A 23,797-nucleotide genomic window follows, 5' to 3' on the forward strand; every position below is an offset into this window, starting at 1 on the left:
ATTTCTTCTAACTCAAACTCATCGGCCTTGGCTCATTTTCTATGAAGAACATAAAAAAGAACTTATTTTCAATGACTGCACACGGTACACCCCCCCTACACATAACTATTATATAGGAGGTGTTAGGGTCTACTGGACCTGAGTGTAATTATTGTGTAATAATTGTAGGTGCTATGAAACTTAACTGTGTCCTCCTCCTAACTGGCCTGCTGTGTGTGTGTGTGTGTGTGTGTGTCTATGTGTCTGTGCGTCTCTGTGTGTGTCTGTGCGTCTGTATGTGTGCGTGTCTGAGTGTAGGTGTGTGTGTGCGGGAATGTTGTCTTTCTGCACCTGCTATTCCCACACAAAGTTACAAAATGGTTACATTTCAAGCCCTTTCACCTGTTCTGATTAAGTTCTAAGAAATAAGCAGCAATAATGATCAAAAATCTTTTTTTTTTTACCTTTTTTATAATTGAATTTCCTTGTTTTCTCACAAAAAACTGATCTGAAAATGATCATATGATCATAAATGTGATCTAACAGGGGTAAATGGCAAATATGAACCATAAATGATGTACATATCATTGGTAACTGAGCTAAAATAAACATCTGTTAAGTATTTTTATATAGATTGTTATGGCTGTATTGATTTTAAAAGCCTAATAATGTGGTGGGTCCACCAGACCTGGGAACACTGGCTGTGGAACAAAAATATGAGCACCACACAAGGGTTAAGTAAAGGATCTGAATACTTCTTCCACCGCTGCCCGTGATAGACGGTGGTGTACACTCCCCGCTGAGTAACGTGAGAGAAGTGCTGTGATCCTTCAGGGCTCCACCTCTTGTGTGACTCACCTGAGACAAACCAGGAAACACAGCTTGTTGCGCCACCTGACTGACAAAAAAACAGACCATAAGATTCACCTACACGGACAAACACTACGCTTCCACTGACAACGGAGAACTTTCGGGAAAGAAATGCTAGGAGTAATGGAATATCTTGAATACTGCCACGTACACCAGCAGCTGACTCTACAGGCGGGATAAGAGTTTTACAGGGAGCGGGGGGGGGGGGGATCTCAGCTTGAAGTTAAGGTAACGCTGAGGGAGCTTTCCAGAGAAAGGAGTGGCACCATTCCATGTCTGCCTGCTGTGTTTTTAGATTCACCTAGAGGACAATGGCTTCCCGTTTAGAGGAGGATTTCTGCTGTCCCGCCTGCCATGACATCTTTAAAGACCCTGTCCTCCTGTCGTGCAGCCACAGCTTCTGTAAAGCCTGTCTGCAGAGCTGGTGGAGCAAGAAACAATCCCAAGAGTGTCCGCTTTGTCGGACAGTATCTCAGTGCGGCAATCCACCCCGTAACTTGGCGTTGAGGAACCTGTGCGAGGCCTTTTTGCGACAAAAAGGTCAGGGAGCCTCATCGGGGCCTGTGACTCTCTGCCGTCTGCACTCTGAGAAGCTCAAACTCTTCTGTCTGGACCATCAGCAGCCGGTGTGTGTCGTCTGCCGAGATGCGAAGATACACACCGACCACAGGTTCAGACCCATCGACGAAGCGGCACAGGATCGCAGAGAGGAGCTCCGGAAGTCCCTGAAAGCCTCACAGGACAAGCTGAAGGTTTTTAACGACGTTAAAGTGAACTTTGATCAAACGGCAGAACACATAAAGGTCCAGTCCCGACACACGGAGAGGCAGATTCAGGAGGAGTTTAAGAAGCTTCACCGGTTTCTAGAAGAGGAAGAGGAGGCCAGGATGGCTGCACTGAGGGAGGAAGAGGAGCAGAAGAGTCAGAGGTTGAAGGAGAAGATGGAGGCTCTGAGCAGAGAGATAGCAGCTCTTTCAGACACAGTCAGAGCCACAGAGGAGCAGCTGAGAGCTGAAGACGTCTCGTTCCTGATCAACTACAGGGCTGCAGTGGAAAGAGTCCAGCAGCACCCCCTGCTGGATGATCCACAGCTGCTCTCAGGAGCTCTGATAGATGTGGTGAAACATCTGGGCAATCTAACCTTCAACATCTGGAACAAGATGAAAGACGTGGTGCCCTACAGTCCTGTGATTCTGGACCCTAACACCGCCTATCCTGAGCTCACTCTGTCTGAGGATCTGACCAGCGTGAGACGTGGAAAGATACAGCGGCTTCCCGAAAACCCAGAGAGGTTCACGTACTGGGATTCCGTCCTGGGCTCCGCATTCAACTCGGGGACTCACAGCTGGGTCGTCGAGGTCGGAGACAACATAGAGTGGGAACTGGGGGTGTTAGCCGAGTCCGTTTGCAGGAAAGAATTCGTGATGTCTACAGCTTGGAGCGTAGACTTCAACGACGTCGGATACAGAGCGTACTCGCCGACAAATAAATACACGGATCTCCCAGTCAGGGAGAAGATCCAGAGGATCAGAGTTCATCTGGACTGGGACGAAGGGAAGCTGTCGTTCTCTGATCCCGACACTAACACACACATACACACCTTCACACACGCTTTCACTGAGAAAGTGTACCCATACCTTTGCACCAGGAATGCACTCCCTCTCAAAATATTGCCTGCAGAGATCTCTGTAATAGTGAAAAGTTAGACATGAGTTTTTCTTCAACTTGTAAGCTAACAGTTATGCATTAAGCATGTGAGGATACAGAATGAGACATAAGATCAGAAACAGGAAATTATGTCTATGATGACTATAATCAATGTAAGTACGCAAACCTTGCATGCAAAGTGTTAACCCTCGTGTTTTCCTCGGGACAAATTTGACCCGTGTAGTGTATTTATCAGAAATAAGGGTCAGAAATAAGGGTTTTTTTCAACCAAATGCCCAAAAATAACTTGGATACATGGATGTATGTTGTATGGAAGTCATACAACGTTCTTTGCAGAATTTGCAGATTACTTTCATTAAATTTTGGTTGTTTTACTTAATTTCACAAGCCTGGATGCCAGCCGAACTTAGCCCCGCCCACAACATTTGAGGTCTGGAAGTTCATATTCTGACTAGAATCTGAGCATAACGACGTCAGGCTGCAATTTCACAGCATTTGAAAAAAATGTTGAAAAAACATCTTCTGATCTTAACTATTAGTCAAATTATTTCATAAGATCTGCTTTGTTTTAACTCAAAAAATGAGGTATAATGTCATTTAAATGAGGTTTGTTGACCGTGAATTTTAAAAAGCATTGAAAATAGCATCAAAAAGCATTTTTTTAAAGCATGAAAAATATCGGAAAAAGCGCCAAAAAGAGTTCATTTTCAATTTGACCGACAAGGAGAACAAGTTCACGGTCGACGGGAAGACAACACGAGGGTCAAACACAAACTGAAATGTTAAGTCTGGAGTCAATGGTATCAAACATGCCCCATAATGCTTTGTGCCTTGTCATTTCCGTAGAAACTACCTGATCAAGGGGAAAATATTCACATTTACATAATAGACAGCAAAGAGGGAGGAGCAGCAGCCCACGCTGGCAAACTGATATTCAAATGTAGCCAATTACCCATTATTTAGGTATCAATATTTCTAGTCTACTATAATAAAGTGGCAACTGATTGTGTGTTGTCACAATAAAATACCTTCTAGCAAAAGTACCCACCAGAAAGCACGCGTCTTATCTTCGCTGTAATGAACTTTGACATTAACTACAGTGAATTATACTTGCTTATACGTGTTCAGTTAGTACTTAAAGTATAATTTAAGTACAGTTAAAATCATGATTTGAATGTAATGTATGAACAAGACAACAGATGTTGTCCCAGCATCCAAACTTTTAGCTTCTGGACCACCCAGGGCTTGTACTCCTAATGTCTCGCAGTCACACTTTAGTGTCCAAGGTAATGTCAAGGCTCTAATTTTTCTCATTTTTTAAATTTTATTTTTTAAAATAATGTTTTACATGTGTGAAAAGTTATGTCTGTATTGCAAAACAAACAGTATTCAATGTGTTAAAATAAATAAATAAATAAATAAAGTGATGTGGTTTGTTAATGACTGGATTCTGTCTTCTCTAGTGGAGCTTAATTACCAAATGTCTTTAATCAATTATTGACAGGTGAATTGTCTCATGTGTTTGTGATTTGATTCAGCCTTTTGGTTCCACTATAATGGTGTTGCTGTTGTTGATGTTGTTGTTGTTGTTGTTGTTGTCGTTGTTGTTGCATATTTTAATTTGTATGGCTGATAAATGTGTTTTTTTCCTCAATAAACTAAAGCACGACAGCGTGGGGCAGTTCACAATCCTCTTTTGTATCATGCAAAAAAAAGTACATTTTAGAGTTTCAGTGGGTTAATAGCCTACTCATAGCAAAGAAATTAAAAAAACACACTTTCCGCAGTAACCCATTGAAGGATTTTCTCAATGAATTTGTTGAGTTTTATTTATATTGTTCATTTTTGCTCCTTCTATGGGGTGCAGAGTTATATATGCAGCGTTTACTGGCTGTCATATTTTTTTTTTACGAGTTTAATGGGAGCACCTGAACGCGGCAAGATTGATAAAGATATAGTGTGAAGGTCGAAATACGACATACAAGCAATTCCGGTTATGATTAAAAAAATGTGTTTTTATAAGAACCTACCTGCCAAAAACCGAGCAAAATAATGTTAGCGTGACATTGAATAATGTGTAGATGAATGGACTGTATTAAATCCTCATTTTGCAAATATCATTTTTATAAATGTTCGCATGCCAACTTGGCTTAGCTAAAATGTTCTTTCCGTATGTTCCATTTGTACTTTTATTTTTAAGGATAGATTATCACATTTCCGGTCACGTTCTGCTGTGTCCGGTTAACTTGACGCAGGCAGCAGCAGCGGGGGAGTCCAATGGAAGCCTTCGTCGCAACCCGAAGGAAACAATCGAGTGCGATTTAGCTTAGAAATATAAGCCGATATCTTTATATAGAGTTATAGACTGTATATTTTCTCCAAAGTCTGGGTCTGCCGTTCTCGCCACTGTGTTTCAAACCCGGTAACTTGCCGTTAAGGGCGTTTGTTCGGCCTTGTTTATACTGTGCAGGGCTGCTTGAATCAGGGAAGCAGGCCCGGCGGTCCTGTACGAATTTGACGACCGTTTTGGTTCGGGAGTGGGTTTTGTGCGGATCGGCCCTTTAGCTCACCAAGTAAGTGGAAATACGGATACCAGTCAATGTTCTTGTACCGCTAGAAAACGGTCTAATGTTTGAAGTTTTTGCCTTTGATTCGACACGATGTCAGCTTGTAGTTATTGTTAGCTGTTAGCTTCGAGCTAGCAGTTTGCTGTCTCCACTGTTGAGCTTTTTGCTAATGCTAACGGCTAGCGTTAAAACTCGAGCTTTTAGTAACTCAGGGAACTGTGTTGTATTTCTACGTAACACATATCTTACGGATGTACCGCCTGACATAGCTATCTCCCTTCCACCAGTGTGTTTTGTGTGTTTCCATTAATTCTTCTGCTAGCATCCCACCAGTGCTGATAGCCGCTAAGTTAGCGCCATTAGCTCGCTGGCAAGCTAATGCTAGCCTTGTTTTGTCCAACAGCTGGCTGAGAAGCACTCGAGCTGGTTGCTTGCAATTCCCACGCCTAAGCTAACGTTACGCGTCTTGTATATTAACCCGAATATAAAAGAAATTATATTTATACAATGATACAAATTTCACCGATTTTATTGTTTGCTTGCGAACCAAAACGTTAACGGTAAGAGCCCGGTGTCTTGACTAATACTTCATATTCATCTTTAAGTTAATCATCTGTCAGCGAACATCACGGACACTGGCTACTGCTGTTCAGTTTGCAAACTTGAATCAACTATATATACAGTGCTAAGCATAAGTGAATACACCCATGCTAAAGTTGACTAAAAAGAGGAATAAAAAAAAATCATCTTTTGGAAATCGATCTTAATGCCTTAATTAAAAAAATGAGGAAAAATCCAACCTTTAAGGACACCAGTTTTCTTTGTGAATGAATAATGTATCGTAAATAAATAAATGTTCTTCCTTAAAATACAGGGGGCATAAGTAAGTACACCCCTATGTTAAATTCCCATAGAGGCAGGCAGATTATTATTTTATTTTTTATTATTTTCAGTTATTTCATGGATCCAGGATACTATGCATCCTGATAAAGTTCCCTTGGCCCCCACATCATCACATACCCTTCACCATACCCCCACATCATCACATACCCTTCACCATACCCCCACATCATCACATACCCTTCACCATACCTAGAGATTGGCATGGTTTTATTTCAATTAACCTAATAGCTGGTTTGATTTGCATTGAGAGATGTTTTTGTGGAAAGTACCCCTTGCCGATTAGGGGTGCACCGATCCGATATTAAGATGGGATATCGGTCCCGATATTGACAAAATAGCCGGATCGGGGATCGGAAAAATTAACAGATCCACGGGCCGAAACTGTGTCGTTCATTTTTTTTCCCTCTGTCGCTGCAAGAGTTGAGTGTACAAATAAATAAGAATTCAATACATCTACATGATTTTGTCTTAGTTAGGAAAGTCTGGTGCCTTTAGTCTCTTCCACATGGTGGAAGGAAGGTATAAGGTGGAAGGTATACAGTGTATTATTAATTCAACAACGGTATCGGGAATCGACAGATACACAAAGTCCAGGCATCGGTATCGGGACTGAAAAAGTCGGATCGGTGCATCCCTACTGCCAATCTCTTTTCTCAAATTCCGAAAGATGATTTTTTTTTTATTCCTCTTTTTAGTCAACTTTAGCATGGGTGTATTCACTTATGTAATTTCATATGTGTGTTCTTGAGTTTAAAAAAAGCATGTGGAATCACATCCACGATGTCATTGACATTTTTTTTCTTTTCTCTTGTAGAGAATATGACCCATATGCAACAATGACATCCAGATTTGGTAAAACCTACAGCCGCAAGGTAGGAGAGGGCACGTCTAAGTTCGACGAGGTTCTGTCCACCAAGAGAGGCACCCTCAGTACCAAATGGGGTGACACCACCTACAAGGCCAAGGTGGGCTCCAAGCGCGCCGGCGCCCCCAAGAATGATTCTGTCCTGGAGGTTTACAAGAGACCCCGTCCGAGCGCAGACGGCATGGAGGATCCGTTTGGATTTGACAGCGACGAGGAATCCAAGCCGGTGTCTTCGCGCAGCGCCAGCAAGTCGTCCCCCGCCAAGCCGGCCTCCGCGGAGCCCCCGCAGTCGGAGAGGCCCGGGATTTCTCTGGACGCGGGGAGCAGGTCCAGCCTCCAGGGGGGATCCCACACTTTGACGTCCGGAATAGGGGCGTCGTGGCTGCCCAACGACAGGAGCCAGCCCAGGGTGATGGAGGACACCGCTCAGTTCTTCAACAGCAGCACTGCCAGCATAGGTAACACACAGAATTTAAAACCTTTTAAGCTTGGGGTAGATCTGGACTAAGACTGTATCTGTAATTATTCATTATCAATATACAGTCATGTGCAGAAGTTAGCACACCCATGCTAAAGTTGCCTAAAAAGAGGAATTAAAAAAATCATCTTTTGGAAATTGATCTTAATGCCTTAATTAAAAAAATGAGGAAAAATCCAACCTTTAAGGACACCAATTTTCTTTGTGAATGAATAATGTATCGTAAATAAATAAATGTTCTTCCTTAAAATACAGGGGGCATAAGTCAGTACACCCCTATGTTAAATTCCCATAGAGGCAGGCAGATTTTTATTTTTAATAGGGAACATTTATTTATTTACGATACATTATTCATTCACAAAGAAAATTGGTGTCCTTAAAGATTGGGTTTTTCCTCATTTTTTAATTAAGGCATTAAGATCAATTTCCAAAAGATGATTTTTTTTATTCCTTCTTTTAGTCAACTTTAGCATGGGTGTGCCAACTTCTGCACATGACTGTATCTATATATTCATTTAGTAATCCTATAGTTTATTCTATATTATATTATTTATATATATATATTCTAATGTCAATATAATGATAGATGCCCATGAGAGGTAACTAGACTCTAAAGTAGTGTCTTGGCAATGCTAATTTAATCTTATCAACGGTAAAAAAACAACTCAGATATTAACTTTAAGTTTATATAAAAAGAACAGTGAATGGCTAAGACAAGTCATTATGACTGCTGTTGTAGAATTAGTACAGCAACTTATCGATTGATGTTCAAAGTACATAACCCCAGATAATAACTTTATTGATTCAGGACATCAGAGAGAAATGTTTTTACAGTATGGTCACTGAATGGCCTGGAATTTGATGTGTTAAATGTTCCTTTTTTAGAATGTCTTTTGATATAATGGCCACGATAAAATGTCTCCTTGAATCTATTGACTAACCTCTGAGTAGCTCCTGTCAGTTGGAAAAAGTTAAGCTCTTTTAATCTGGCCTAATTGAAGCACATATGGCTCGGATGAGCGCATCATAAGCCCTGATTTTCAAACACGCGCACGTTAACCACACAAATTACTTTTGGCACAAAACAAAAATCCTACCTGGTAAAAAAAACAAAAAAACATTGTCGATCTTGCGATGGCATCCGATGGCTCACAGATCGTAATTTAATTCTGGGTTTTCAGATGACAAACTCGGTGTCCTCTCTAAAACAAAATGTTCCTTTTGGACTTTGCATTTGTCTTCATGTGAGCCCCCATTTTAACGCTGAAGGTCACAAAACTTGTCCAGTTCTCACTGAGCGTTACCAGAGCAGTGACACCTAGGGCTGCCACCTTTTAGTCGATTAGTCGACTAATCGGTCGTTTTGGTCTTAGTCGACTAAGAATTCTTTAGTTGATGAGTCCTTTTTTATGGTTATTCATGCTTAATTACTCATTTCCAAGAAACTTATGAGCACATTTCTGGTAAGCACAAGATTTAAAGTGGTGCTTTTGCAGGATTAATTGTGGAGAAAGTCAGTTTTACAGATGGTTCATTAACTACATTTATATTGTGCTTTTCTAGTCTTAACCACCTCTCAAAGAGCACAGCTCTGTCGATTACATCAACTAATCGATTAATCGACAAAATCATATAAGTGTTAGTCGACTAAGAATTTCTTTAGTCGAGGACAGCCCTAGTGACACCGGTGTTGTAGTACTCTAGATCGGTCTTGGACTTAGGACCGCTCTCAAGACCATTGGCCGAATATTTTTAACATAGAAGTCAATAGGGACCCATTGGTTGCTTTGCTGGGAGCCACCCCTTATGGTCTTGATCGAAGGGATGATATATACCTTCTGCAAATCCTTCTTGCTGCAGCCATTAAAGGGTATCACTGTAAATTGGCTCAAGCCCACTGTACCAACATTTCAGTGGTGGAACGAGCAGGTGTGGGAGCTTTACAGAATGGAAGAAATAACTCACAACCTGAGGCTCCAGAGGGACACGTTTTTGAAGAGATGGACCCCTGTTGTGCTTAAAATGTTTTGAAGAGGAGAGCGTCCACCACCCCCCCCTTTTCTTTAATTAAATTTTTTTTTTTAAACTTCTTTATTTATTTTTTATGTTTTCACTTTATTTTATTCTATTTATTTACCTATTTATTTCTAAATTTTGTTCTGATCAGATACCTCTTTATGTTACTATGCATGTCTAAGCTGACTGTTTACGATAAATAAAAAATAAGTTCAATAGTTTTGAAGATCTCCTCTCGGAATCGAACGGATTTGAACTCGGTCTTGTCTAGGGCTGCACAATTAATCGCAATTTTATTGAAATCGCAACATGGACTAGTGCAGTATCCAAATTGCAGGGGGGGGTGCAATATTTGTTAAAGGCAAAATATGTGTCAAACCGTTCTGAGTTCAGTAGTGTGGTGCTGCAGAGACGTCCCTAAAATCTTTGTGGGGCGACTTCCTTTGCAGCAGCCCAGGTTTGAATCCGACCTGCGGCCCTTTGCTGGGTGTCATCCTCTCTCTCTCTCTCTCTCTCTCTCTCTCTCTCTCTCTCTCTCTCTCTCTCTCTCTCTCTCCTTTTCTGTCTGTTCACTATCACTATCGAATAAAGGGAAAAGCCCCCAAAAAATTATCTTAAAAAAAAAAATCTTTGTTTGTTACAGATCCTCGCTCACACTATAATCATTTTCATTTTAATATTTTTCAATGAAAATGAGACGAAAATGATTTCCCTCCAATATCGTGAATCAAATCGCAAACGCAGTATCAGTCAAAATAATCACAGTTAGATATTTTCCTCATATCGCGCAGCCCTCACCTCAGTCTCAGATAAATAGGACTCTGATTTTTATTTCAAGACCGGTCAAAACCGGGGCTGATTAGCTCAGTTGGTGGAGCAGGTGCACAGATAGATAGATAGATAGATAGATAGATAGATAGATAGATAGATAGATATAGAGGTTAATTCCTTGGCGCAGAAGGTCCAGGGTTGGAGTCTGACCTGTGACGGTTTCCTGCGTGCATTCCCCCTCTCTCTCTCCTTTCATATCTGAGCTGTCCTATCCATTAAAAGGTGGAAATGGCCCAAAAAAATTAGCTTAAAAAACGGTCACGACCACAGCTGCAGGGCTATCACTAAATAGCCTGGTTTTATGTGTTAACATCATTACTGTGATTGGATGGAACACTCTCTGCTTCAGATGTAACCAATAACTTGACTCATATCTAGTTTAAAATGTGTTACTGTTAACCCCCCTCCCCCCCCATGAACAAGCACTGCCAAGAAAGTGAATGCCGGAGACAGGAGAAGTTGTTCTGGCGGTCTGGCACTGGTCTGGGTCTTGGTCTCAACCCTTTAAAGTCTTGGTCCTGACTCTGTCTCGATGCACTCTGGTCTTGGTGATGACTTGGTCTCGGTTTAGGAACTTGACTACAACACTGCCTAACACACTGCACACTATGGCTGCACAATCAATCACATTTTAATCGTGATCACGATTTTGACTTCCCACAATAACATGAACATTATCGTCTGCAATATTGATACTTAAAATGCGTGCTCCACTCATAGTAAACAGCGCTTCGTAGACTGCCCGCCAGCGACCAGGGGGCATTTGAGATGTTTTTGGTGAGCTGTCATGCGTGCGCCCTGCAGCGGCAGCCTGTGAAAAACTTTCCTGACTGTTGCAGCTGCAGTCCAAAGTAGAAATGCAACGTTATTTGAACTATATTTTAAGTCACAACATGAAAGTGAAAGCCATGCTCTGGTGTTTTAATTTCGGGTGGAGTTTTGGTCAAACGTTATTTATGTTGCTTCTAGGAGATGCTCTGTAAATGAGGACCAGTCTCAATTAGAGCTGGGCGATATGGAGAAAATCAAATATCACGATATTTTGGACCAAACCAGTATATTGATACTGTAGGGTTGACTATTGGTGCTTTCACAAAATATTTACACAATGAGATTTTTGACAAATACTCAATACAGTAATAATAATACAGTAATGTGGATATATATATATATATATATATATATATATATATATATATATATATATATATATAAAAAAAATAAGTGGGTAAAGGCAAATAACAGAACAGTTACAACAGTCTGGTAAATTCAGAAAATGACATCACTTTACAGTAATGCAGCCTTTAAAAACAGGAAAAGACAACACTTATGCCATATTACGATATGATATACAAAATCTTAAGACGATATCTAATCTTGTATCACGATATCGATACAATATCGATATTCTGCCCAGCCCTAGTCTCAATTTGATGCAAAATATTTGTACATTAGCTCAACGCGGATGGAAAGCAGTGCTCTGTTTATTTAAATGTGAAAGTGCAATTAAAATACGTTGTCCCTAAAATCAGTGAATCATCGTGATCTCAGTAATAATCAAAAACAATCGTGATTATCAATTTGGCCATAATGGTGCGGCCCTGCTGCACACATCTGAAGACTAATGTCGAGTGTTGTGCAGATTTGTGTGAAATCATTTGAGCTTCAGGAACGATCTATAAGTGCTCGTGGTTTCCATGAGTGTGTTTTCTTCAGTTTTAGATTTGAGTGATGTTAAATTTTATGAAAAATCCGTGTTATTGTTTCTCCGCTCGCAGCCGGTCGCTGTCGTCGTCGTCGCTTTCAGCCCGACTTGCCCTCAGCTCTCCGGGACTGCTGCTGGCCACCTGCCAGAGACGCGAGCCACTTGAACCGATTCCGAACACCAAGCTGTGCCTCAGTGAGCCCTTGTGCTCAGAGTGACGTTTCCACAGTGTTAGGACACTGAGCCGTGTTGAAGGGAAGCCAGTGTGTTGCCGAAAGTTCAGCTGAAACACTGCCATGGCGATGTTGACTCAGTAAACGTGACAAAATCCTTGACCAAATGGCTCTTTTGATAGTCTGCCGATATGTAGAGTTCACTCCTGCTGCCTTCAGACTGATACGGCCATAGCCAAGAAGATTGGGAGACCCTGTTCAAATCAAAACTCCATGCCACTTAACTGTAAATTTACACTATTATGTTATCCATTATAATTATAAAGAATTTTATTTTAAAAGTCGGCAACGTGACAGCAGCTTATGTAAAGCCGGTGGCTTCTAGCCGCCTTTGTCAGACTTTTAATAAATCCACAAAATATAGAAATGTAGCTGAAAGTAATACTTTTATAGAGTTTATTTCACAGACTTAGTCATTCTACGTTAAATGCGTGCGACCTGTGGGCATGCAGCGCGCAACCCGTAAACGCGTAGTCGATTTTTGTTTTGGTACATCTATATTTCTGATTCGGAATCTAAAATTGTACATTAAGTTTTGAAGTTAATTTTACCAAAGTGATTTTGTATCTGCTTTAATGGGCGCTGAGCGATTCGTGTTTCCCCCCCTTACCCCCCGATTGATTGGCTAAAGCCCCGCCCCTCTCCAATGCATCGTCTGTTTGCTCCTCGTAAGGCAGCTGTCCACCTCAGTGTCCTCCTTTAAACCACGGGGACCGTTTTCTGATGCACACTGTCGTGAGAGAGAGAGAGAGAGAGACATGGAGTAACACAACATTCATTTACATTTTTTTTAATTTCAACATTTAAACCACGATTTAGTAGTATACTCTCCTCCACGCTCCACTTCTGGGATTGCTCCGTTTCCAACGGAAATTCTGCTGGATTTCACTCATTTAGGCCGGATATCCGTTGCCTTGGGCTTCCTTTGTGTTGGCGTTCTAACCTCTGGTGGATTTCTGAGGACTATCTAACTGCTCCTCAGATCTCTGCAGGGTAAATCCAGACAGCTAGCTAGACTATCTGTCCAATCTGAGTTTTCTGTTGCACGACTAAAACTACTTTTGAACGTTCACGTTCCACCAAAACAAGTTCCTTCCTGAGGCTGTTTAGCAGAGGCACCTCGGCTTTTCCCAGCGCTTAGCACCGCCCAAGACGATTGTGATTGGTTTAAAGAAATGCCAATAAACCAGAGCAAGTTTTTTTCTCCCATCCCGGAGTGCTGTGTGGACTCGCCAGACCTTTGGCGAGACTAACAACTTAGGAACAGCAGTAACAGGCTGGCACTCATGGTAAGAAACCATTTATTCTGTCATTAAATGGTCTCCTACTGTCATTAAACCAGTGTTGCTGTGATGCCTTGAATATATTTTTTGAATGCAGGGAAATTCAGCTGTAGAACAAATATATATTGTTAAGACTCGTAGGCTTGTTTAGGATAAATGTGCACTGAGAGTACAGCTTCGTGGTCAAATAAGGAGTTTGAGTCAACTGTGTTTCAGAAATGTAAGTTCAAACCGTGGCAGCACACCCCAATTTCCAATTCAGTTGATCAGATTAAACACTCTGCAGACACTCCACCCAGTCATTTAGGGACTGTGTATCACTACAGACTGTTTATTCAGGGGTTTTCCTGGCTCAGAATGGGACTTAAGGGGGGGAGGGGAAGCATGATCAGTCCGCGTACAGTTACAGCAATCAGTCTGTGTTACTTTATTTGACAGAAATCTATGCGGTTTCCTGTTATTTCTGACAATTTGATAAATAAAATATATGTTATGTTTGAGTTAATAAAGCCCCAATTAACACAACTAGTTCAAAATATAATGTCAATATTGAAATAATTCACCGGGAGAGTCCGGCACAGCCTGACTCTGGAGATCAAACTAAGTTTATGTTCTGCTTGTTCAACACTTGTTTGGTACATTGCTCTTAAACACATTTAGAGAGGATTTGAATTGCTATTTTTATTCTCAGTTCTTCATCATCATTTTGGTGCTGGTGGTTTTCCTTTGGGGCTGGCTTAAATCTCTTTTGGGGGTCGCCAAAAAAAATCCTCTACGCAGGAAAAGCCCTGTTACTCGAAGCATGAGGCAATGTGAGAGGCAAAACTTTGGACTCGGTTCATTTGTTGTGGTCGTTTGTCATGACTTTTAATATTCAAATAAGTCAGATTTTTAAGATAAACTGAGTAAGTGATTATGAAAAACACTGTCAGCTGCAGCCATTAAACGCTGTGTGTAATCCGGTCCGAGTCCAATTAGAACATGTTGATGCTATGACCCCCAAACGGTCATCTTTGCAGGTTTCTGGGGGTGTCACACTTACAGACTTGTTTCTATCTGCCCATTAAATCCGAAGGGGGAAGTAATTCACTTTAGAATTGAAAGGGTTGTATTTATTGAATTATTTGCGTGTGGTATGGTTGGATTGGATTTTCTAAAAGCTTAAAATCACCATTTTATAATCGTGTTGTCACTTGTGTAATCGTCTGTCATTAATACGAGCAGTGAGTGCAGCTAATTTTCCAGCAGAAAGGCCTTGATGTTACCAGCCCTGCTCTGTCCTCTCAACAATCTGAGGAAGAACTGAAAGTCTATTTAATCCCCTGCACATTTTTGCAGTAGTGTCAACACAGCACAGACCCAGGCTTTTTTTTTTGTTTCTCAAAATAAGAGCTTATCTGAACTCTTGTAATCAGGATGTAATGTTTACATGTGCTAATGCACACAGCGAGCTCCAGAAGCCCTTTCACCTAGAGCTGTATAGTTGTTTGGGGCTTTACAGAGGGCAGTGTTAAACTGAGACTTTCAGCGTTGGGTCGGTGTACATTTTGTCTTTTGCTCATGTTTGTACGGCTCAGTTCTGTACCATTTTTGGGAGTATATTTAGGATTAGACTAATTCTCAAAGGAAGGTTCCAATATGGAAGATCATCATGTCCCCGACTAAATCGTCACTCACACCCCCCCCACCCTGTTACAGCTAGGGTGTCCTTGAGCAAGACTTCTCCTCCTGTCGCCATCTTCTCTGGATATGAGAGTCGGCTAAACGCCTGAAATGCAGTACAATGATTTATCAGGCTTTGGCATAGACTTGCAAAATTTGTAAAAGCTCAAGTGGAGCCCAAATTCTAATGAACTAGTGCAATATCCAAATTAGAGATGGCCCGATACCATTTTTTGCTTCCCGATACTGATTCTGATCCCTGAACTAACAAACACAAACAATGAACACTTATATTTTCCAGTTTGACAGTCAGTTATAACGGAAAAATAAAATAAATAAACTACTTTAACGTAGATTTTCTTTAGGGCTTTATTACGTGGTATCAGATCGGTGCATAAACTCCAGTACTTCCCGATACCGATACCAGCGTTTTAGGCAGTATCGGAGCCGATACCGATACTGGTATCGGTATCGGAACATCTCTAATTCCAAATCGCAAAATATGTGTCAACCCGTTCTAAAATAAAGTATTGTGGTGCTGCAGAGACGTGCCGGCCTACAAATCCTATCCTACAGAAAACATTTTTGTTTGGTACAGATCCTCGCAAAAATCTAAACTATAATCATTTTAATATTAGTCAGTGAAAATGAGAATAATTATACAAACATGATCATTCCCTTCAATATCGTGAATCATATTGCAATCGCAATATCAGTCAAAGTAATCGTAGTTAGATATTTTCCTCGTATCGTACAGGCCTAGACAAGATAATAAAACTGAGTAGAGAAAGATGGAAGTTGAGTGCTTGGGATGGTCCAGATTCCAGACATTTACCTATAATGGTCAAAGCATTTGGCTAAGGTCAGCCCCCCCCCCCCCTTTCTCTTAAAGACCACGACTGTTGCTGATGCTCTGGAGCAGTGGACACAAAAGGAGAAAAGTACATGTTTTATCCTTTTTTTTGTGTTTGTCAAATAAGGTCTGAAGAGAGTGAAGTAGTGACAATGGCCTACTTTCTAGTTTTGCTACGCTTCGACAACACAGCCTTAAAAAAAACAACCCACAGCTTTTTTACAGAGCCAATACAGATATTCTTTCAGGGCACACTGACGCAATTTCCTGTGTTTTCTCAGATAAAAGACTCCAGTGTAGTCACCCGTTTGTTATCTGTGAAAGGTGAAATGATCACAGGGTGCTAATAACGCGTGTGCGTGCTTGTTTTACTATATTCGTGGGGTCCAAAAACCGGGGAATACAGTATACTTGTGGGGTCTGCACAGCCTTGTGGGGCCCAAAATGCTGGACCCCACAAGGTTAAAGGGCTGTTTGAGGGTTAAGACTTTTAGGCATTTAGTTGTGATGGTTAAGGTTAGGGTAAGGGGCTAGGGAATGCATTATGTCAATGACGGGTCCCCACAAAGATAGTGAATCAAACACCTGTGTGTGTGTGTGTGTGTGTGTGTCGAGGTGCTTTTGGAAATGGTGCAATCTTTTATGCACATCAACGCTCTGCTGAGCAGCATGCAAAGTTAACCAACAGCAAATTGTGGGCAGAGTTTTCTGTAGGTTGCAACCTGCCACTTTTCTGCATGACCTGGAAAGAGTGGAAAAACTGTGTAGGTTTGAAAAGTGTGGACAGATGTTAGCTGTCTCAGAGAACACATTGTGCATAAATGAGTTTCCACTGTATTTACCAGCATCTGTGATAATTCTCCATATTAAAGCTGGGGTAGGCAGTTTTATATATGGTGTCGTTTGGCAAAAATTCTGTAATAATCTTTCAGCATATTGTAATTCAAGTGGTCTGAGAGAAAACTAGACTTCTGCATCTCCTCCATGGCTCTGTGTTCAGGCTTTAGTAAAGGTATCCCGTAACGCGGGACTTGGACCAATCACAGATCATTTCAAAGAAAGAGTGTGTTCCTATTGGCTGTTCTGCCACTGAGGGGAGAGGGAGAGCTGCAGGAAGAGGTCTCACTCTACTTCCAATTCTAGCATATTTTTTTTTTAAATTCTACTTCCTGCAGCTTTAACCTGATGCCTATTTACCCCGTTAATTACAAAATTGTCCATCCTTTTGTTCAGAGCGATTACTCATCATAGTAAGTCATGTGTAGAGAATATACGTAATGTCACAGCACCACTGATTGTTGACATTAGAGGAACTGATCAGTCAGTCGACCCAACGTTCTCTTTCAGTTTCTCAAATATGAGGATTTGCTGCTGTTCTCTTTCATTGTTTATGAATATCTTTTGGTTTTGGACTGTTGGTTGTCACCTTGGCCCTTTACATTTGGGATGGATGTTTTTCAGTATTTTCTGACATTTCTGACAATAATATACAGGGGAATCAAATATGAAAACACTTAAGTAGTTGTCATCCTAGTGGATATCAAGACACCTGTAAATATTCAAAATAATAGTACAGTGTTTACTTTAGGATTTTTTTTTTAGCAGTGGGGGCAGGTCTGTCCTAACAACAATTAATTAACGTTTCCAGATGTTTGGTATCAGCACGATGAGCTGACAGAACTGACAAGTTGAACGTTGTCCAATTAGAACGGACCCACCGCGGTGACGTTTTTGGTGGAGCTGTTCGTTTAATAGTCGACTCGGAAAAAAGCGAACGTTTTGACAATAAACTCCATCAACACAACAGTATGTGAAGTTTAAACTGGACGGGCCCAATAACCTCTGAATAGTTCTACTTGTTGTTTAATTGCAATGTGAGCGGCAGCCAACGTGGGGGTGCATTATGTCGACAGGATCATTTAAAAGGCAACCTTGCCTACATTGTGCGTCTGCTCTATTTCTGATACCGTGGCGGCAGAAATTTTGCCATGACGGGCCGCCACTACAAAATCAACATAGAGGAAACACTGTAATAAGTAGAAGAACTGAGTTCTTAAAAAGTTTAAAGTTGACTTGTTAAGTTAACTTAAAAGCATGCAAACATTTGGTGACCGTGACAGCACTATGATAGTTGAGTCTGTTTTCCTTTTTCCGTAGGAAAGTCCCAGCAGAGTTCCTCGTTGGCAGAGAACCAGCACAGCTACTCGTGGTACCAAAATGCTTCCGAGAGCGATAAGAAGCCCCTGGCGCAGACCACCACCCTGAAGACCGGGTCCAATTTGGAGTCCACCTTCGACTCCTGGGAAGCCATCATGGGTCTCCGTCCGCCCTCACCCAGCCAGGAGCCTCGCAACCCCGCGCCCACGCTCTCCTGGGCTTCAGTGGGCATCGCCGTGGGCAGCTCTGACCTCGGGCAGACCCGGCACGAGAAGCGCCCATCTCCCCCGAGGCTCCAGAGCCCCAGTGAGAGCGAGGACCTCGGAGGCGACTCTGACTTCCTCGTGGAGACGTCGGACTACTCCCAGAATTCCTCGTCCTCGTCACTCGTAAGAAACTCAAACTGTCGGACGTACAGGAGGCCTAACAAACAGGGCTCTGGCAAAGCCTTGGACTCCAGCGGCTCTCCCATCGCCGCTTTCGGCACAGATCTTCCCAAATCCACAACTGACGGCGGTAGTAAGACGACAGGGGGTGGAGGAGGGCGGGGACGGGGCAGGACGAGGGACTTCACGGTGCTGCACCCCTCCTCCGTGTCGATGTGCAACGTCACCATCCAGCCCCGAGCAGTGGAGGAGTTTAGTGCCGACGCAGCGCCCTCTAGTGGTAGCAGTAGTGCTGTGTCTGCCAGCACGGTGGAGATGGGAGAGGCGGGTTGGCAGCGGAAGAAGACGGAACAACAAAACACAAGGTAGAGCAACACTAGGTGGCAGGGCTGGGCCTTTTCTAAAACCTGTGTGTTTAAAGGAAATCAACTAAAGTGTTGCTTTAAATAACTTAGCCAGCAATAAGTTTAGTTAAAGGTGCTCTAAGCCATGTCGGCTGATGTCACTTCTTGTTGACGTTTGAAGTATTGTCAAACAAAACGGAGGCTAGCTCGCCCCTCCCTCCTCCTCTATGTTGTATTCACCAAGGTTAGCGCTAATTATATTAGAGCCCGACCGATATATCGGCAGGCTGATATTATCAGCCGATATTAGGCAAATTTCATTTTCATTTACTATTGGTATCAGCTTTTATAATGGCCGATTTAAAAAAAAAAAAAAAAAAAAAAAAAATATATATATAATAATAATAATATTCATTCATCAAATCATTTATGACAGATGACAAATGATTCTGATAATTGAATATTAAAAAAATAAAATAAAAACGGACGAAACCCCCTTCAACCATGTTCTGAGTGTTGGCGTTGCATAGTTTGTCCACCAGAGGGCGCTCTACAACCTCCCTGTTGGCAACACTTGTATACATACAACATACATATACACAATAACAAAACATTTTTTTTTTTGTTATTGTCATTTTGTTCAAAGGACTTTAAGTTTCATATCTTAAGTTACGCGTTTCTGGATTTTTAAAAAAAATATATATATCGGCCGATATATCAGAATATCGTTTTTTTTTTTTTTAAATCATCAAATATTTGTATCGGTATCGGCCTTAAAAATCCTTTATCGGTCGGGCTCTAAATCATATCCTTGTGTTGGTGGTAGTAGGAAAAACCAAACTGGATTTACCCACCTGTCCAGCAAAAACAGAGTCGTCTGAATGCCGGATTGGAAGTTCCCTCATCGGAACGTCGTCTCTTTGGTTGTGTGTCAGCCATATCAAAATTCAAGAGAATATAATTCTAATATCAGTCGTTGTCTAGGACAGCTCTCCTCTAGCTAACTTCCCTCTTCACACTTCTCTCTCCTCCACTCCCCACACCCCCCTTAATGTGCATGCGCACCAACCCCCACCCCCAAATCCTTCTGGTCAGTTATTGGCTGGAACACTGTTTATGTTTTGTGGTGCAGGTTGGCAGTTTGTTTTGCCGTTTGTGGAACCTGGGCTGTCTACAGAGACCGCGTGTTGTTTACAGTGTGTTCAGGGGACAGGCAGCTAGTGGATAGTGAGATGTTTGCTTTATGTGACAAAAAAAAACATGTGACATTGCTTAGAGCACCTTAAGTTTAGTTTATTTGCACAAACAAGTGAAATACATACAATAGAATTTAAAGAAAAACAAGAAGTGGAGTGCAGGAGAGCAGAGAAGGCTTCCTCAGCTTCCTCCCCTATTACACAAGAGGGGAGAAAAAAAAAATATACAACTAAAACATGCTAATTTCTCTACAAAAAAGTAAAAACAAGCAATAGGTAAAAACAGGTAAACATACACACAATGTAAAGATAGATGAGGTAACTATACACAGATAATGCAAGACAAAAGACAAGGCAAACAAAAGTACAATCCTTTGAGTCAGACTAAAAATCCAATCAACAGAATTATCCCAACATGAGATTTAAGATGGGGTGGGGGGGGTTGATGCAGCATAGTATCGTATTTTCCGTGGCGATACTGTGTCCATACACAGACGCCAAGTATCGATCCTTTTATTACATAAATTGCATGTGAGAATGTAACCTTTTGGTACTAGAATGATGAGATTGATTGCTTTTTCAGTCCACTAGATGGAAAATTGAAGTGAGATGAACAAACTAGAGGCATTTTTTGTTTTACTTTTCTTTTTTTTTTTTTTTTTAGACAAAACAGATGTTGACCAAGTTTTGCTTTGGGGGACATACTATAATTTGAAGTCCGTAGCTGTGCTTCGGCTGTACTTCCACCCAATATAGTCCCAAGTCAGTATCTGCCTAAGAAATCATCTAGTCTTAATCTGCATTGCTATTTGTACTCGTGAATACACGGGCCACAAAACAATTTTTTGTTGTTGGCTCACTTTTACTCACGAGATGCTAACCGGCAACATAGGAGTCCATTCACTACGCTGAGCTAGCGGCGGCGCTGCCAGGCTAAGGCAATGCATGCACCGAGACAAAAATACGTTCACCTATCTACATCTAGGGGAGACGGTGAGTAACCCTGTTTCAACAAACGGTGGCGTATTCCTTTACAACTTTACTGTAAAACAATTGTAGATTGGAGCAGATTTCATTCCTGTCTTGGCAAAGGAGTCCCAATGATGGGACCTGGCTATTTCAAGAAGGCAAAAGACATTTAAAGTTTGCTACTCTCTGCTTCTTTCTGAATGGTCTCACTGAGAAACTTGATGAAAAGACAACAATCAGTAAAGCAAATAGGTTGAACAGGTTTTGTATGAAGGTATGCGTCTGCTCACAGACACATGGGAAGTTCATCCTTCTGTGAGCGTTTCAGTTTTACGCATGTTACATCTTTTGCATGTTTTCATCTTTATGAGGGAGGTTCCAGGTAAAAGCAGTGTTTAATTTTTGGCCTCATTTCAGCGTTCAAAGCTCCACGCCTGATTACTCCACTGTGATCTGTCTGGCTGCTATGCTTAATCCCAGGACAAGAAATACACTCATTTTATTTGGGTGAAATGAAGTGAGACTGTCCTTTACTGTCACAGGATGTCTTCTGATTTTTTTTTTTTTTTTAAATGCTACAAGAAAGACATTTTTAATTAAGTTTTCAGCTTTCATTACCTGGGTTGGAATTAACAGATTGGTTTCCTCAAAAAAAGTCTTCATTAAAATTTGGCCGTTTGCTGTTTTCATGTCGGCTAATGTTGAACAAACATTTTACTGAAGCCTGAAGTTATTCATAAACGAGCTTTGACTTTGTCTTTCTGACTGCCGGATGTAAACAGTGTTTTTTTTCTCAATGTGCTCCTGTCCTCGCCTCAGGCTCAAACCAAGCCACACAAAGTCAAAGAAGGCCAGTAAGATGGACCTGTTTGGTTTCGAAGACGCAGACGCCCATCAGGAGGAGAACAGCGGCGACAACACAGACGGCCGGTCCAGTTACAAGATCCAGTACTTTGGCTTTGACGACATGAGCGACAGCGACGGCGCAGACGACGACGACGACGGCGACGACGGTGGCGCCAAAGAGAGGAGGAGGGCCAAGAAAGCCGCGGCCGCCCAGAGAGCCCCAGTAGTGGCTGTGGAAGAAACGCCGACCGATGAACCGCCGGATCCATTCGAGACTCTGGAGAGGCTGGAGAGACTGGAGAGGCTGGAGAGACTGGAGAGGCTGGACAGACCGCCAGCCAAGGAGAACAAGAAGAATGCGGAGAAGCAGGAAAGCAGGATAGGAGCAGGTTAAAAAACACACACACACACACACACACACACACACACACACACACACACACACACACACACACACACACACACACACAGGGCTGGGCGATATGGAGAAAATCAAATATCACAATGTTTTGACCAAATACCTCAATATCGATACCGCAACGATATTGTAGTGTTGACTATTGGTGCTTTCACAAAATATTTACACAATGAGATTTTTGATAAATAATCATCAGTAATGTGGATATAATGACTAAATAGGTAAAGGAAAATAATAGAACAGTTACAACAGTCTGGTAAGTTCAGAAAATGACATCACTTTACTGTAATGCAGCCTTTAAAACCAGGAAAAGACAAGACTGTCATATTACAATATCCAAAATCTAAGACGATATCTAGTTTTATATCACGATATCGATATAATATCGATGTATTGCCCAGCTCTACACACACACACACACACACACACACACACACACACACACACACACACACACACACACACACACAGGGCTGGGCGATATGGAGACACACTACACACACTACACTCTTCAATGAAAAGTCTTTGTGCGTTACTGCATAATGTAACTTATAAGTGCTGTAGGTAGGATTGCGAAGATCCAGGACGTAGCCAAAAAATGTGAACAACAACAACTATTATATAAATGAATTTGATCAGTTCAGGAGGGAAAGGCTCGCAGCTAGTGCCCACACAGAACAGTCCTTATTCTGTTCCAGAAAATGGGACCAATAAGCCCAGTGTTGTAAAGATGGCCACTCATCCTGACTGACTGTATAGTTTTAGTGATGGCGAGTGTACGTTTTGTCTGCAGACGTCCTGGACTTCTCCGAGGATGGCCTCCGAGTGGTCGCCAGGGCTCCCAGGAGACCGCCTCAGGGCAAACCGGCAGAGAATAACCCAGACAACTTCAGGAGGATCTTCAGCGCACAGAAGAAGGTCAGACTCAGCACCATGTTCACCCACATCACTGCCAGGTCACACGAAGGCATGGATTATTGCTTAGTGTTGGCTGACATTTCATGTTACACCCTCTCAGTCTTTGAGATGTCACTCGTTGAATATGGCTTTGTTCAGACCTGGCAGTAGCATGCGTGTTGGGGGGTGATCTGATCACAAGGGGTTGTTCCGACAGACCTGCCCCCACCGCTAAAAAAAAAAAATCCTTTGAGTTTAGTTTATTTACTGGCTGGAAATGAACTAAATGTAACTGCTACATTTGATAAAACGTTGAACCTGTGTGTCTGTGTTAGAGCTCAGATCGGGCCCAAAAAATCCCGACACATTAACTGTAATTATGAGCCCGAGCCCGATTTCAACCCGACAATTTTTTAATACGTGGGCCGTTATAACTGACGTTCTCAACTACAATTCCGAGTTGTCTGAACAGAAATCTGTTTAGAATAATCTTAATAAATACCGGTAATGCAACAACGATGAAGCATGTAAACTGCACTGTTTGTTTATTCAGAATGGAACGGATCGCAAATGGATCCGAATGAAGAAACGTAAAAAAAAAAATCTCGATCGTAGCTCCCTCAGCCAAATAGTGTGGGGAACAGATCAAGGCAGCAACATAATCAAAGCCC

The 23,797-nt window shown here is 41.8% G+C and overlaps 2 protein-coding genes across 4 annotated transcripts in view; both read left to right on the forward strand.

The window, feature by feature from the left end:
• The first annotated feature begins 822 nt into the window (after positions 1 to 822).
• LOC116061072 (tripartite motif-containing protein 35-like) lies at positions 823 to 2,832 on the forward strand. The gene has a single exon (XM_031314952.2). The coding sequence runs from the start codon at positions 1,161 to 1,163 to the stop codon at positions 2,553 to 2,555; it is 1,395 nt and encodes a 464-aa protein (XP_031170812.1). The 5' UTR covers positions 823 to 1,160; the 3' UTR covers positions 2,556 to 2,832.
• Positions 2,833 to 4,748: 1,916 nt separating this feature from the next.
• waplb (WAPL cohesin release factor b) overlaps positions 4,749 to 23,797 on the forward strand; it is a 52,528-nt gene continuing 33,479 nt past the window's right edge. For 2 of the 3 annotated variants that reach the window (XM_035997421.1, XM_035997422.1), the window contains exons 1-4: positions 6,824 to 7,310; positions 18,071 to 18,821; positions 21,785 to 22,200; positions 23,023 to 23,147. In XM_035997421.1, the coding sequence (XP_035853314.1) occupies positions 6,824 to 7,310; positions 18,071 to 18,821; positions 21,785 to 22,200; positions 23,023 to 23,147 (1,779 nt within the window). Of the gene's footprint in view, positions 5,091 to 6,801; positions 7,311 to 18,070; positions 18,822 to 21,784; positions 22,201 to 23,022; positions 23,148 to 23,797 lie in introns of those variants that run through there. The other variant, XM_031314945.2, reaches the window with a different exon arrangement.

Source organism: Sander lucioperca, chromosome 22 (genome assembly GCF_008315115.2).
Source record: "Sander lucioperca isolate FBNREF2018 chromosome 22, SLUC_FBN_1.2, whole genome shotgun sequence".
Taxonomy (NCBI): domain Eukaryota; kingdom Metazoa; phylum Chordata; class Actinopteri; order Perciformes; family Percidae; genus Sander; species Sander lucioperca.

Bases quoted from the DNA above. Each gene is read 5' to 3' on its own strand.
- LOC116061072 (XM_031314952.2), top strand. From the start codon at position 1,161: ATGGCTTCCCGTTTAGAGGAGGATTTCTGCTGTCCCGCCTGCCATGAC.